This window comes from Opisthorchis viverrini (genome assembly GCF_000715545.1).
Source record: "Opisthorchis viverrini unplaced genomic scaffold opera_v5_111, whole genome shotgun sequence".
NCBI lineage: Eukaryota > Metazoa > Platyhelminthes > Trematoda > Opisthorchiida > Opisthorchiidae > Opisthorchis > Opisthorchis viverrini.
This window is the reverse complement of record NW_008751765.1, coordinates 410,729-424,013: the sequence shown is the minus strand read 5'-3', so window position 1 is coordinate 424,013 and position 13,285 is coordinate 410,729. Positions and strand designations below refer to the sequence as shown.

The window sequence follows — 13,285 nt, the reverse complement described above, 5'->3', positions numbered from 1 at the left end:
GGTTGTGCGAAAAGAGCCCTTCGAGGAAGTCGGTCGACTGGCATATGCAGCACGTGGCCAAGCCAGCGCAACCTATTCAGTATGATCAGTTCATCTATCGAGGGGGAGTTATCTCTCCCGAATACCATACGACGTACTTCAGCATTGCTGCTCCGGTGTCCCCACCAGATTCGGGCAATACTCTGAAGACATCGATGGTCAAACAATGAAAGTCTTTTGACGTTCTCAGCCAGTTTTCCGACCCGTATAGTAAAATGAACCGCACCGCAGCATTGTAAAATCGATCCTTGCTGGATAAGCTGATGTCACCTCTACGCCGCGGGTAAAACTGGCACCATTCATGCTAGCCCGGTCGATTCTATGTCCATTTTTGTAAACAGGGGCCCGCCTGCGTAATCGCTGCAGCCAGCTAACCGTTGCTGTTCTACGGAGTCACCGACGATCAAACACGTTCGAGAGTGTCCAGTATCGATGGATTAGAGGGGTCAATTTATACCACCATAAATTTGAATCCCCTTCAAAGTTGTCTTGTATACACAGCCAACTGACTTCTCGGGAAGTCGTTCTTGAAACTGCAAATGACGCAAGTTAGCGCACGCTACCCAGGCCTTGGTGATCCGCCAGGTGAGCTGCTATGTCAAAGTACAACCACAGATGGTGCAGACGCCAACGTGGGTGGACCGACGAAAAACTCAGCTTCAAAATGGAGTTTCTGAGGAGCACAATACTATGGGAAATATGGAAGTAGGACTTTGCGCGTAAAACCAACGACCACCTCCAGACGTGATTTCGATATCACTCCATGATAACGTCGATGAGGAAGTTGAAGGCAGAATCAGAGAGGGGACAACTCGCAGAAACTCCAGCGGTCGTGGGAAAGTTTTCAATCAGTTTACTGTACACCGTAACACGACCGGGGGATTAGAAATATAGGGAGTCAACGGCGTTACCTTCCAAACAAGAATATCCAGAGGGGTCAACCTACTGACACAGCCAAGGACTCCTTTAAATTCCAGAAAAACCAAGATTATTGATTGGCGGTAGATGTGACACTGTTCAAGCACTTGAGGTGATGTTAAGCTACGGACCCCCTGTTTGGTCGAAATCCTGTGTGGTGCTCTCGGACTTGCGTAGTAATATAGCGGAAACCATTACTCATGTTACGACAAGCGTGAGAGTCATGCCGCTATGATTGGAGCCATCTGTTCAGGTATCCTTTTCCAACACTGATTGGCGGGAACGCTTTCTTGTCGTTAAACGGCCCTGCCAAGATGGGACACAAAGACACCCTATTGTCAGCCCCAGCACCTGGGACAGTGCCAACACCGCGGCGACCTGCTGACGCCGCTGCGGTATAACCGCAGCAAGTTCATAGTCCTCAGGGTCTAGAGAGACAGACAGGATGTCGTAACCTCTACAACTCTGCTCATATCGTCTGTGTGAAGTTCAGAGGTTCAGTCAACGATGGAGTGTCCACAGTAGGCGCAAGAGCAGCGCAATGACCATCTGGTTAAGGGTTTTCACTTTCAACGCTGTAACAAATACAGAAGAACGAGGTCATGCGGTGGATGTGAGTGGTCGCTTGCGGCTTGTCATTTCTACAAACATATTCAGCTGTGATTAAGAGGAGTTAAGAGATAAAGGCGAGGGGGGGTATGAAGCATCATCAGTCGTATGTCTTGACTTGTTCGCCCCACTGTATACAGCACAGAAAGCAACTCGACTGATGTTACAACGCGACAGCCGATGTAGCACGCTGGTCAATCTGCATGTTGATTGATTTACAGCTATGGCGCCAAAATCCGTGCAAGAGGTCCCGGGCTCTTCCTGTACTCACTCGAAAAGCTGATGGATGTGAGTAGTTTCCTTCAAGAACATATCTCGAATTTCGTTCCAACTGAAACATGAGACTGCCTGTGTGCGTTACATTCGGTTGAATGACGAGAGATTCAACGGAATTCCGTTGATTCTCTCATCCAATCGAAATTCGGAAGCAACTGAGGAGATCTGGCGAGTTCCGTCCAATTTGGATTGAAGCAGAGCATCAGATTGATGAAGACTGGGGAGCTGCGCCAACAGCGACGAAATCTGTCGTAGGTTGTTGAAGAGTATTCATCAAGCTTGTGAGCAGTTACTTTCAGGAAAGCCGCAAACAACACTCAAGAAGAATCCTCACACGAAGAAATTCAGAAGAACTGGTCCATAGGTCCGGCTTAAATTCAGGCATGTTTAGCCGTCTTATTCCTTGCTCCCCCACACTAACAGCCGCTAACTGAGATTGCTTTGGCCTTCAAAAATAGGTTAAATGACTTTAGGTCCACTGTAAAACCTGATTGGACGTGGGACCCTGTCACCAGGAATGAACAGGCTTTTTTGTCAATAACGACACGCTTCAGTATTCATACGGTTGATGGAAACCCTGGTTAGCTCACCTGCGGTACCACCCCACTTAGGTTTCGTTCTGGTGACCTGGTCCTTGAATTCTTAGTGATATTTTTCATAGTTTAACACGACTGTAGCCAAATACACTCATTTGCAAACACATTTGGTTTTTCGGGCGACCCACCTGGAACCCAGCTGAATCTCTCGTTTATGATGTCGAGCGAATTTCGGCAACTTTCTGAGTAGTGCATTACGTATATACATGCATCACGATGTCTCGAATATCGTGCCATTTGAAACACGAGACACATTCAAGTGCCTAAAAAAGCTGGGTTCCAGGTGAGTCTCCCAGAAACCCGAAGTTTGCAAGTGAGTGTATTTCGCTACTTTCTTGCACTTTAGTTTCAAGTAGACCATAAGGTTGACGGACACCTGGGGACGGTGCCTACCTGGGGAGCCCGAAGTGGGAGGGCGAAACCGGTCGTGGGCTGTCGGAGAATTTTCGGCAACCTTATGAGTAGTACATTACGTGTAACACAAATTTGTTCATATCTCATTCAAAATACAGTATGCAGAAAGAGGTGTGAGAACGAGATTTGTGGGGGGTTTTTAGAGAAGTTTCACGTAAAAAGCAAACTCACTTAGAAATGATGAATTTTTGAAAAATACGCACTAAATTATGTGCAATCGAGAATAAACTAATAGGACCAGAAAAGGACGAAACAAGTAGCAGTTTGTCCAGAATTCTCATCGATCTTGCGAAGAGTGATAAAATCAATCGATAACCTAACCAAACGTCACGGAACGATAATCGCTCAACCAGTTTTAGACTTATCTAGTGAACAATTATCTTCGACAACAATCGATGACGGTTCACAAATTGCCTTGATCATCATCCCAGTGGATTTATTTTAATGAGCCGTGTTTTCTGTGCACAGAGAGAGTATATTCAACGTCCTGTATGACGTAAGATGTTTCGATATTTCTGGAAAACTTGCTGAGGAACCACATAAAACGAACGTTTCTTACGGTACTGACTGCATCTACCCTCTAGCTGAGGAGAAGTACGCCTAAGAACCGTTTGTTTATCGCGTTCCGGATAACGTTCACACAAGCCACCCCAGATTGCTCGACTTGTAAATCTCGAGCCGTCCAGGAAGCAGTACTGAAATTTGGTCACGTCGTGGAACAAACTACTGTCCTTTACGATGGTCCGGGTTCAATCGAATTGAGTGTGATGTTTTTTTACGTTTGAGGACATCTTCTTGTTGCCAACATTTAATCGCACGTGACCGACTACAGCAGATCGATTCGGATGAATGAACGATGTGTAAAATACATCTCTCGACCAAACACACTGAAATAGAACTTTAGATCCTATATTGCACTGTTCGGAGATATCAGTTTTGAATAAATTCATCGGAAACCGTGTTGAAGCGGGCTAACCTATTCATTAAAAACTCGAGTTTTGTTCTTAGTAGAGTCCATCAACAGTGCATATCTCTTGACGTACTCAGGTTCGAACCCCGGCTATCTAAACTGCATCAGGGCAAGATGAACGCATTGGAACTTTCACCATTGAACGGGCAAACACCTACGGCATATTACCTAACAAGTTACAAGTTACTAGTTGACTGGGAAAACCTAAGAGGTTCGTCGATCGATCATTAAAACCAAGGCAGGTAACGGTTCGCCGTTCGATAGTCAGACCCATCATTCACATTGCTCAAATGTGAACACTTTTGCCCGTTTAAACGTGAAAATTCAGATGCGTCCAGCGTGCACTGGTTGAGTAGTGTTGCCCGGCTTGCATCGCTTGTCCGAATTTCGAACTCCGGCACGGCGGAGGATAAATACTACTTATAACCCTCAGTATGAAGGATAATCAAGTTTAGTATCTATTCCATTCAGGATTGGACTCACCTGAATGATTACGCCAGGACAAATGGAAGACTGCCCAGGCGGTTGTGATGTGAATTTGAACTTCACACCTCCCGCAAACACCTGCAAATCTATCGAATTCAACCTAAGCAAAGATTGAATATCTGTCTGAAAAATCAATATCTTACCCGGATAGCACATCGCATTGTTGCGTATCCGTCAATTATACTTTTTTGACCATGATGTGTTCATCTAAAGACCCAAAACAGAACTGATGAGGAATCGGTAATCCGAGAGCCACATGACCAGTCGAGGTGGTCACGTGTTTTTTCATGTGGGCATCACTACTCCCATTAAACTAGTTCTTGTTTAGTTCTGCGTCTTCTGTTTCATGCCAATACTCGATGGATAGCTGTACTTTCAGTTACTTGAATGATCATCTTCGATGTCCAGTAAGAATTCACGCGCGCTGCGCAACCGCGAAAAGCGACGTGGATTTGACCATGCTACTGGACAAGCAGCGGATCACAAAGCACCTCGCAAAGCTTCCAAACTTGAAACTCGTAATGATTTATCGATTATTCCTCGGATAGATCTTCTTGTGCCAGACTACTCTTGAGAACGGAGCTTCGCTTTTCTATGTGCTTGGCCCTTGGAAACCAATTGATTAGTTGATTCATCATGCCCTGTCCACAAATGAGGACACGGCAGTGACTAGGTGTCAATGCCCTTCAAAGCGGAAAGTGTGGATGCGCCGTGAGATGTGTTGGAAAGATCGACGGGATCCACACTGACTTGTCCAGCAAAGTGAGGCCACACGAGGTGAGGGACCTTCAGGATAAACACTGAATGCAATGTCACACTCAACATTCCGTAGCAAATAATGCTTTCCAGATAACCTGTGTATTGTTGTGCGTAACGAAATGGAACTCATTCAAGGAATGTACACTAGTCGCGGTTCAGACGAACATAACAGCAAGTCGGCAATGTTTGGTGCGGCAGTATAGAATGAGATGATTCCTCTGCTTTGAAGGAAGTTCGAAGTTCGACAAACTAATCCCTAGCTGTGCGCAGAATAGCTCGATGGAACAGAAGCTTATAGCAGTAAGACTTTAGAAAATAGGACGCCAAGTGAGTCTGGTTAGGCGCTGAATGTATGCTCCCCCGACTTAGATACCAAGGCTGTCTCACTGGAGTTCCTTTTGAAACACGGCCTTATTGCGGAAGGCCACTTTCTGAATCCAAAAGTTGTGAGCCGGATAAACCATTCCTATCACTAAAGTGTGGATGTGTTCACCTGCTCAGACGCGATAACTCCGAAGCGTCAATAGTGCTAGGAGCTTCAAACGCGGACGTGTTCAAGACTGCCGATGAGCTTCCGCAGAGGCACAGCTTGCTTTCTGCACTTCCTAAATTAAAATTCACTAACCAAACTGCATGTGCCCGGCCTAAACAAGAAAAAACGTTGTCACAATCCTCGCGTATTTGTGATTCAATTTGCGCCTCATTCGAATACCACATGAGAAATCATTCACGGGGATCTGACTTCTGTCGGAATCCTAAATTCCACTTGCTCAGTGGCCTCCAACCAACCAGCACGCCTAACTCGGGGCAGATGGTCGCCTAATTTCAAACGTTCCAGAATTAAAACTGATGTCGGATGATTTGTTTTGATTGATCAATTGGTATGCCCACTAATTTCTTGAGATTAGTAAACCGAGTTCGACTGAACTGTAGATTTGCAAATGTTCGTCGATGTGAGAAATACACTCGTTTGCACACTAACTTGGTTTTGCGAGACTCCCCTGAGGCCCAGCTGAATCTATGGTTTGTAATGTTCCCAGGCAACTGAATGTGCTGCAACAGGCCGCCTCGTGTTTCAGTCGCTACGATATTCGAGGAACATCACAAACGAGAGATCCAGCTAGTTCCAGGTGAGTCTCTCGAGAAACCAAATTAGTTTGCAAATGAGTGTATAATCGCTAATTTCGTGCAATTTGGTTTCGAGTAGAACATAAGGTTGACAAAAACTCGGGGACTGTGCCTGTCTGAGGAGCCCGATGTGGGAGGGCGAAACCGGTCGTGGGCTGTCGGGGAATTTTCAGCAACCTTATGAGTAGTATATATGGTTATTCACCTGTCTGAATTTTCGGACAAACGAAATATTCCCAGTTGGCAGTGGTTGTACGCGAAGTATCCGGTTAGTTCTTGCATGGATAGTAAATATGTAAAAAATTACGCCTGAAGAGCTGAGTCCTGGGCTTTCATTGATTCACGGCAAACTAGGTGACCAGATGTTCAGCAAAACAGACTACTGATTTGGCTAGGATTCACCTAAATCCCAGCGAAAATTGCGAGTTTACAGTCCCAGGGTAGGTCGCAGTCCACAGTTTGACCTCGCTCTTTTGTGAGGCTCAGTCCAGTTCAAACGTAATGATCAGTTTTCATGTGAATCATCGACAAAAAGAAGTTTGCTTTCGCACAGATAAAAGTTCCAACCAATGGTACCTCCACATTTCACCTGAGTACAACATTTTTTCGAAGGTGTTCCTACTTGGTGGTGCAAATCGGACCGATCACACAATTAGTTTTCGCAGTTAGATCAGGCATAAGTTTGACGACCTGTAGACGTGTTTATTCAGAATAGCTACGCCGTCGAGTTACCGCTTCAAAAGTTGGCCAGGTGTTCACAATCTGACCTAATAAGTGACTTCATGCTACTATGAAGTTTGCACGGATTGTTTATGAACTTTACACCGACCCGGTCCACAAAATTGGTTCCTTGTGATAGCGGAGGCGTGAGTTTTTCACACAGTGATGGATAAGCCAGCTAATCATGGTCGATCGAGCGTGGTGTACAACGAATCGCTACTAAAGTAACTCTATCTGTCTACCTCGCCAATTCAGCGAACGTTGGGTAGAACTAAAGGTTCGGGGAAAACTCGAAAACCGCGCCCACCGCGTGCGCCCCAAGAGGCGTGGGACCACCAGCCATATGACTCCGATTAGTTTTCAGTAAAGCCTTACTCATAAGGTTGCTGAAAATCCGTCGACAGCCCACGACCTGTTTCGCCCTCCCACTTCGGGCTCCTCAGATAGGCACAGTCTCCGAGTTTCCGCCAACCTTATGTTCTATTTGAAATAAGATTGCACGAAATTAGCGAATGTACAAACCAATTTAGTTTTTCGAGAGACTCGCCTAAAACCCAGCTGAATATCTCGTTTCTGAAACATTTTCAGCAATACAAATACAAATATGTCGCGATCTCTTGAATATCGTAGCAACTGAAACATGAGGTGGCCTGTGTGCAGCACACTCAGGTGAAAGAAAACATTGTAAAGGATAAATTCAGCTGAGTTTCCCGTAAAAACAAACAGAATTCGAAATGAAAGTATTTGTCGAAATCGTTACAATTCGAGTTCAATTAATACATAAGGTTGACGGAGACTCGAGGACAGCCCCGAGTCAGCTCCAAGAAAGGCAAAATCGATCATGAGCTTCAAATAGATTTCAGTAAACTTGTGAGTAGTTTATTCCAAGAAAGTCGCTCTGTTTTTGCCGAATATCTTATCCGGTACTCAGCTAAGGAAATTTTATTAGTGTAAGAACGAATTTAGCGAACAAAGCATGTATTCTGTGATTGGATCTACTGATCAGTACCTCACAAATTCATATGATATCAGAGGTCAGATGTAAACTTTATGTGAAATCCACGTTGAAATACTTCTCAAAAAGGGGGAGTAATAGAGTTAAATGATTGGACCGGATTTTTTGTTGACCAACTAATTTCCGGAGGTCCCATAAGCTAATTCGGGGCGCAGAGTTGTGGGTTGGAACCGCTTCTGTGATCGATAATATCTCAGGTCTTACCAAACACAGTCGGTTCGGAGGACGGTGTAAGGCTACCAGTGGGTGAAATGACTGTTTTCTATCGGTTACGATGCAATCCAAAGTTGAGCCAAGACACACCCACCAAGCGTCAAGACACCTGATGGACAGATTATCAAAACATAATTCTGTGTCCCTGAGAGATATTTGAAAGAACCCGAGTTCATTTGGGATTACTTCACGATGGCATTGCACATCAGTCATGTCATTGACGGCCCTCAAAGTCACGCGAAGGGTAACTGTGAAGTGCTCATTGCCGCACAAGCCATTCGAAACTGATTGCATCCACTCTTGTGGCCTCTGGATCTGAGTCCACCAGCCTGTCCATTACCTGGTGGCGCGCGTATCATCCTCTCCGCTCCGAGAGCTTGTATCGTGAGCTCAAACACTCTGTGCACGAGACTTCTGGTATCCCACAAATTCACGAGAATCAACCGTAGAGAACAAGCTTCGTTGACCACCTCTGTCCTTTTCACACTTTCCACGGGCTTTAGTGCTCTGCTCAGTGCCGGTACAGTCCAGATTATCCGCACAAGCCATTCGAATCTGATTGCACCCACTCGTGTGGCCTCTGGATCTCAGTTAGTCCACCAGCCTGTCCATTACCTGGTGGCGCGTGTATCATCCTCTTCGCTCCGAGAGCTTGTATCATGAGCTCAAACACTCTGTGCACGAGACTTCTGGTATCTCACAAATTCACGAGAATCAACCGTAGAGAACAAGCTTCGTTGGCCACCTCTGTCCTTTTCACACTTTCCACGGGTTTTTCAATCACTTGGAATTAGATTACTCGGCCTGTGAAATGTCTGACTTTATGTCGGATTCATGATCGCTTGGTTGTTCGACCTCTGCCCCACTGGTGTAGAGAACAAAGCATTGGCAATGTCCTGGAGTTTGCGTAGCTCGGATGTGCCGCTTGTTTGCCCGTCCATCCGCCGTCTAGTGCAATTCGACTGCCAGGCTGGGCAGACAGACCAGCAATTAAGGAGAGAACCGTATTCGCTTCTATGGTCTTGACCTTCAGATACTTCATCTTCGAGCAGTCAGGAATATGTTATGTTCTGCACCAAATGTTCCCAAAACTACTTTCTTGATATAACACACGACTTGGCCAAGTTGATGAAATCTCTTCGACGACCCAATTACCGTTTTTGTTCGTCTTGGGGGCAAACTGGGGAAGCGTTTCAGTGTGGGATCGTTCATGAAATACACGTGCCTCATGTGAACTGGAAACTGTATGCAGTTGTTGAACTAAACATGGCAATGGAGACTCGAGTGGATTAGAGCTGAACCTCAATTTGTGATATTCTGCCACTGAATTTGTTTTGGAATACCCTCTCACATTCCAGTGAATATGATTTTCTTGGGCAATACAGCAAACTTTCGAGCGGAACGAAAAAACCTCCGACGGCCAACAACTGGTTTCTCAGTTTGGTTTTCACGAGGGACTCAACTGAATCTCTCGTATATGGTATTCTAAAACTGAATGTGCTGCACACAGGCTGCCTCAAGATACAGTTTACACGATATTTAAGATATCGCAGTATATTTTCATGAAGGCAACTATTCACAAGGTTGCTGAAAACCCTTCGATAGCACACGACCGGTTTCGCCCTTCTTGGGGCTCATCAAGTAGGCGCAGTCCCCGAGTTTCCGTCAGACTACCTGGAGCCTCAAGAAGGGCGAAACCGGTCGTGGGCTGTCGATGAGTATTCAGCAACCTTGTGAGTAGTTTCCTTTATGGTTTCTCTCTTCTTCGAGTAGGTGTAGTCCCCGAGTCACCATTCACATTAGGTTCTATTTGAACACGACAAATACATTCATTTGTTAATTTACGAATGAGATTACTTTGCCATAAATTAAAACTAGCGTCGGAACGTGCTACTTAGTTGTGGTATTCGATCGCCCGTGTAATAGTTCTTCCTAAAACGTCCAGTCTTTACCAGCTCAGAATTCAATGATTCAAACACAAATCAGGTACATTCGCTTTTTTGCTAATCGTTGGCCGTATAAAAATTACGCAGGTTCAAGAAGGATACAAATGAGACTCAGTAATCTGGCCCGTTTCAGCAAGACCCATGTTAAAATCTTGGCAGAGATTAGCCAATGGTTTCTTCCTTGATCGTTTTCATGCATGAAGAGAACTTACTGTCTGATAATTCGACAATGACTGAACTGGTGTGAATACTGCTCACTGTACCGGTCAACTGAAATCGACAACAGTGCTACTTGTCAGAAGTTTGTGGGAACTGCCAGTTAATCAATACCACGACGTAAGGAGAAATTTTGTCCATATTCGAGATTAACTATCAATGAAAGGGGGGAATCGTTACATTCCATACTAACGCACTAGAGCATTGTCGGTTTGCTATTATGCTCGTTTGAAAGATGGTATTCTGAACCAATATCGGTTTTGTCACGCACAACAATGTACAAGTTACCCTGGAAAGCTTTGCTTGCTACGGAAATGCTGAGTGAAACGTTGTATTCCATTTAAATCCTATTAGGTTGTCGTTCCTGGAGAGGTGATCTACGCACGCCTCACCAAAGACTACCGAAGGAAGCGCAGTTTCTCATTACGCACTCATGCTGCAGTTTTTACATTCAGTATTGTGTTCAGCTTTGAGAAAGATGCTTGGAAAGCGTATAAGCTGTGTACAAGCTTCGATTTAGTTGACGGAGAGGAAATTTCACACCTGATGCATGATGAGATGTTTCTACACCCTCGAGCCACCAGCCAAGCTCTGAATTTGACCTTAGTACCTTGGTCGCCGTCATTCGGGGATTCAGTCAACACGTGACCAAGTGATAGGACTCCGGAAATGAAGAATGAGTGATGCTATATCCTGTCTAAGTGGGAGCTGGTCGCACTGCCATTCAGCCACTCGTGGAATGTCGCGAGTTCGAAACTCCCTTCCGTTGCTTCGTGAAAAGCACATAGCAGCTTATTATCAACAAGGAATAGGGGTTTCAGTAACCTTGTCAGTAGTGTATTTCGTCTGTAAAGCTGTTTTAAAGTGATTCTCGACTTTTCAGCATAGGTTGGCTTCGTTGGCAGGAGATAGCTATTGAACAATTTGCTTTAGTTGGAATGCGTTTCTCCGCACCAGGACGGTAAAAACGGACGTTACATACATTTCGGCGATGCAGCTGCAAACTAGAGTCAATTTAAGCTTTCATCTTTGACCAGGATGGGTGTTCAGTATGACTTTGTTTCAAGGTATTTGTCCACCGACAGAGGGTCTCACTCTGGGGATTCTCCTTGAGCCGCACACTTTCGCTCGAACAGATGCTGTCTTTAAAAGTTCAGGCTTACATAGCCTGAAAAAATCGTTGATTTGTAGCACCCGTTCGGTGCCTAACTGCCATGCCATACCAGAAGGAAGCACGAGGGCTGGGATACTGCCAAATTGCCCAAGCCTAGACAGGGGAAGCCGAGACGCAGAAGGGGGGGTTCGAACCACGGACCTTCCGGTAAGTCAATTCGCGCTCTAACCACTTGATCCATCTCGCCCCCTGTATGCAGATCCCACTTTGTTGTATGTTCAAAACCTGAAAAAGTACAAGTGTTCTTTTGGTTACCAGCGAATAACGGCCTAGTGAATACTGCTGGCTTTGAACATGGCAGTTGTCGACAGTAATGCAACTCCACGAGAGGATTTCAAGATGTATACACGGGAGACCGAAATGAGGTACTCTGTTCCGTGAGAATTCATTTGAAAGGTAACCTTCCACACAAGAGCCTACATCATTCTTCGATAGTCTTCTGGAGGAATTACTACTCATGTGGAGGACATCATCAAATAGTGCGTTTTCTTCGAACCAACCCGATCGTCCAAAAAAATTTGCAATCGTGGATTTTATCAGGAATTCGGAACACTATGGATGCGGTTTGAATCGACAATCGACGGCATTCTAAATTTTCGAAAACTGGTAAATGAAATATGGTCTAATGGTCGCGTCCCGTTTAAAGTTCGGTTCAAGCCCACCCCGCAATCGATAAATTCTCTTGGTCCCTACATTTAAAATCGATTATGTGATGGTTATCAAACAGCCTTTCGATTTAACACACTACTCATAAGGTCGCTGAAAACCCCTCGAAGCCCAGGACCGGTTTCGTGCTTCTTGAAGCTCGTCAGGTAGGTGTAATCTACAAATTCCCGTCAACCTTGTGTTCAACTTGAAACCGAGTTGCACGAAATTAAAGAAATGCATTCTTTGCAAGCCAATTCGGGCCTTCGGGAGACTCACCTGGAACCCAACTATGAACCTCTCGTTTATGATGTTTCTAGCCAAATGAATTCGCTTCAAAAGAAAGATTCAGTTGCGTTCCAGATGAGTCTCCCGCAGTACCGAATTTATTTGCAATTGAGCCTTCCGACTACTTTTAAAAGTGATTTTTCGCTTTCGTTTTGCTATCGGTCGACATTTAGTGTGGACTGTGATGATGCCCAGATTTGTAACAATTTATGGACAGTTGGGATGACAACAGTTTACCGCTACGTGGAAGTACTCAGAATGTTGATTTTGAGACATTGACCACAACTCCTGACGATGATCGTGGAAAATTCCGGGAGGTGAGATATGTTCACTTTAGTAGCAAACACCAACTAACCAGCTACCAGTTGTTAGACAGGAAAGCTGAACATCCTCATATACATATAGTTTTTGAAAACTAAACATCCTCATGTCTCTTCTTGAAGTGACATTCATTGACTTCTACGAGAGTTTAACCAACACAGCAAAGCAGTCCCACAAGTTCCGTTAGACGCGGGACAGAGCTTCGAAGAGACCACAGACTACTCGCACGCCTCATCAGTAGTATTCGCCGTAAATGGGTATTTTTCGATGAATTACTTTGCTCCTCACTTTGCTTCGAGAGCGAAGGGTTTAGGAATTGTTCGCAGAAACTGGCTGTCGGACGGCTAAGGACGGCCCCATACCACCCACAAACAAATGGCCTGATCGAACGTAATTACCGAACGATCAAGGAGTGGCTATCGGCCTAAAGAGGGGACTGGGAAATGAGCTTGCCGATGGTGTTGTTAGCTCATCGTGCTTCCACGAAGTCAACCGCAGGCAAGTTCCTGTTTATGTTAATGTACGATCGACATCCGCGCCTTCCGGTTGATC

General features: G+C 45.2%; 1 protein-coding gene across 1 annotated transcript in view; it reads right to left on the bottom strand.

Moving 5' to 3' along the window:
• T265_05652 (hypothetical protein) overlaps window positions 1–2,501 on the bottom strand; it is a gene marked incomplete at both ends in the record, with an annotated part of 7,297 nt that extends 4,796 nt beyond the window's left edge. Inside the window, 4 exons of the mRNA XM_009170717.1 lie at window positions 138–311; window positions 800–895; window positions 1,928–2,088; window positions 2,433–2,501. Coding sequence (XP_009168981.1) covers window positions 138–311; window positions 800–895; window positions 1,928–2,088; window positions 2,433–2,501 — 500 coding nt within the window. The remainder of the gene's footprint in view (window positions 1–137; window positions 312–799; window positions 896–1,927; window positions 2,089–2,432) is intronic.
• Window positions 2,502–13,285: the final 10,784 nt, after the last annotated feature.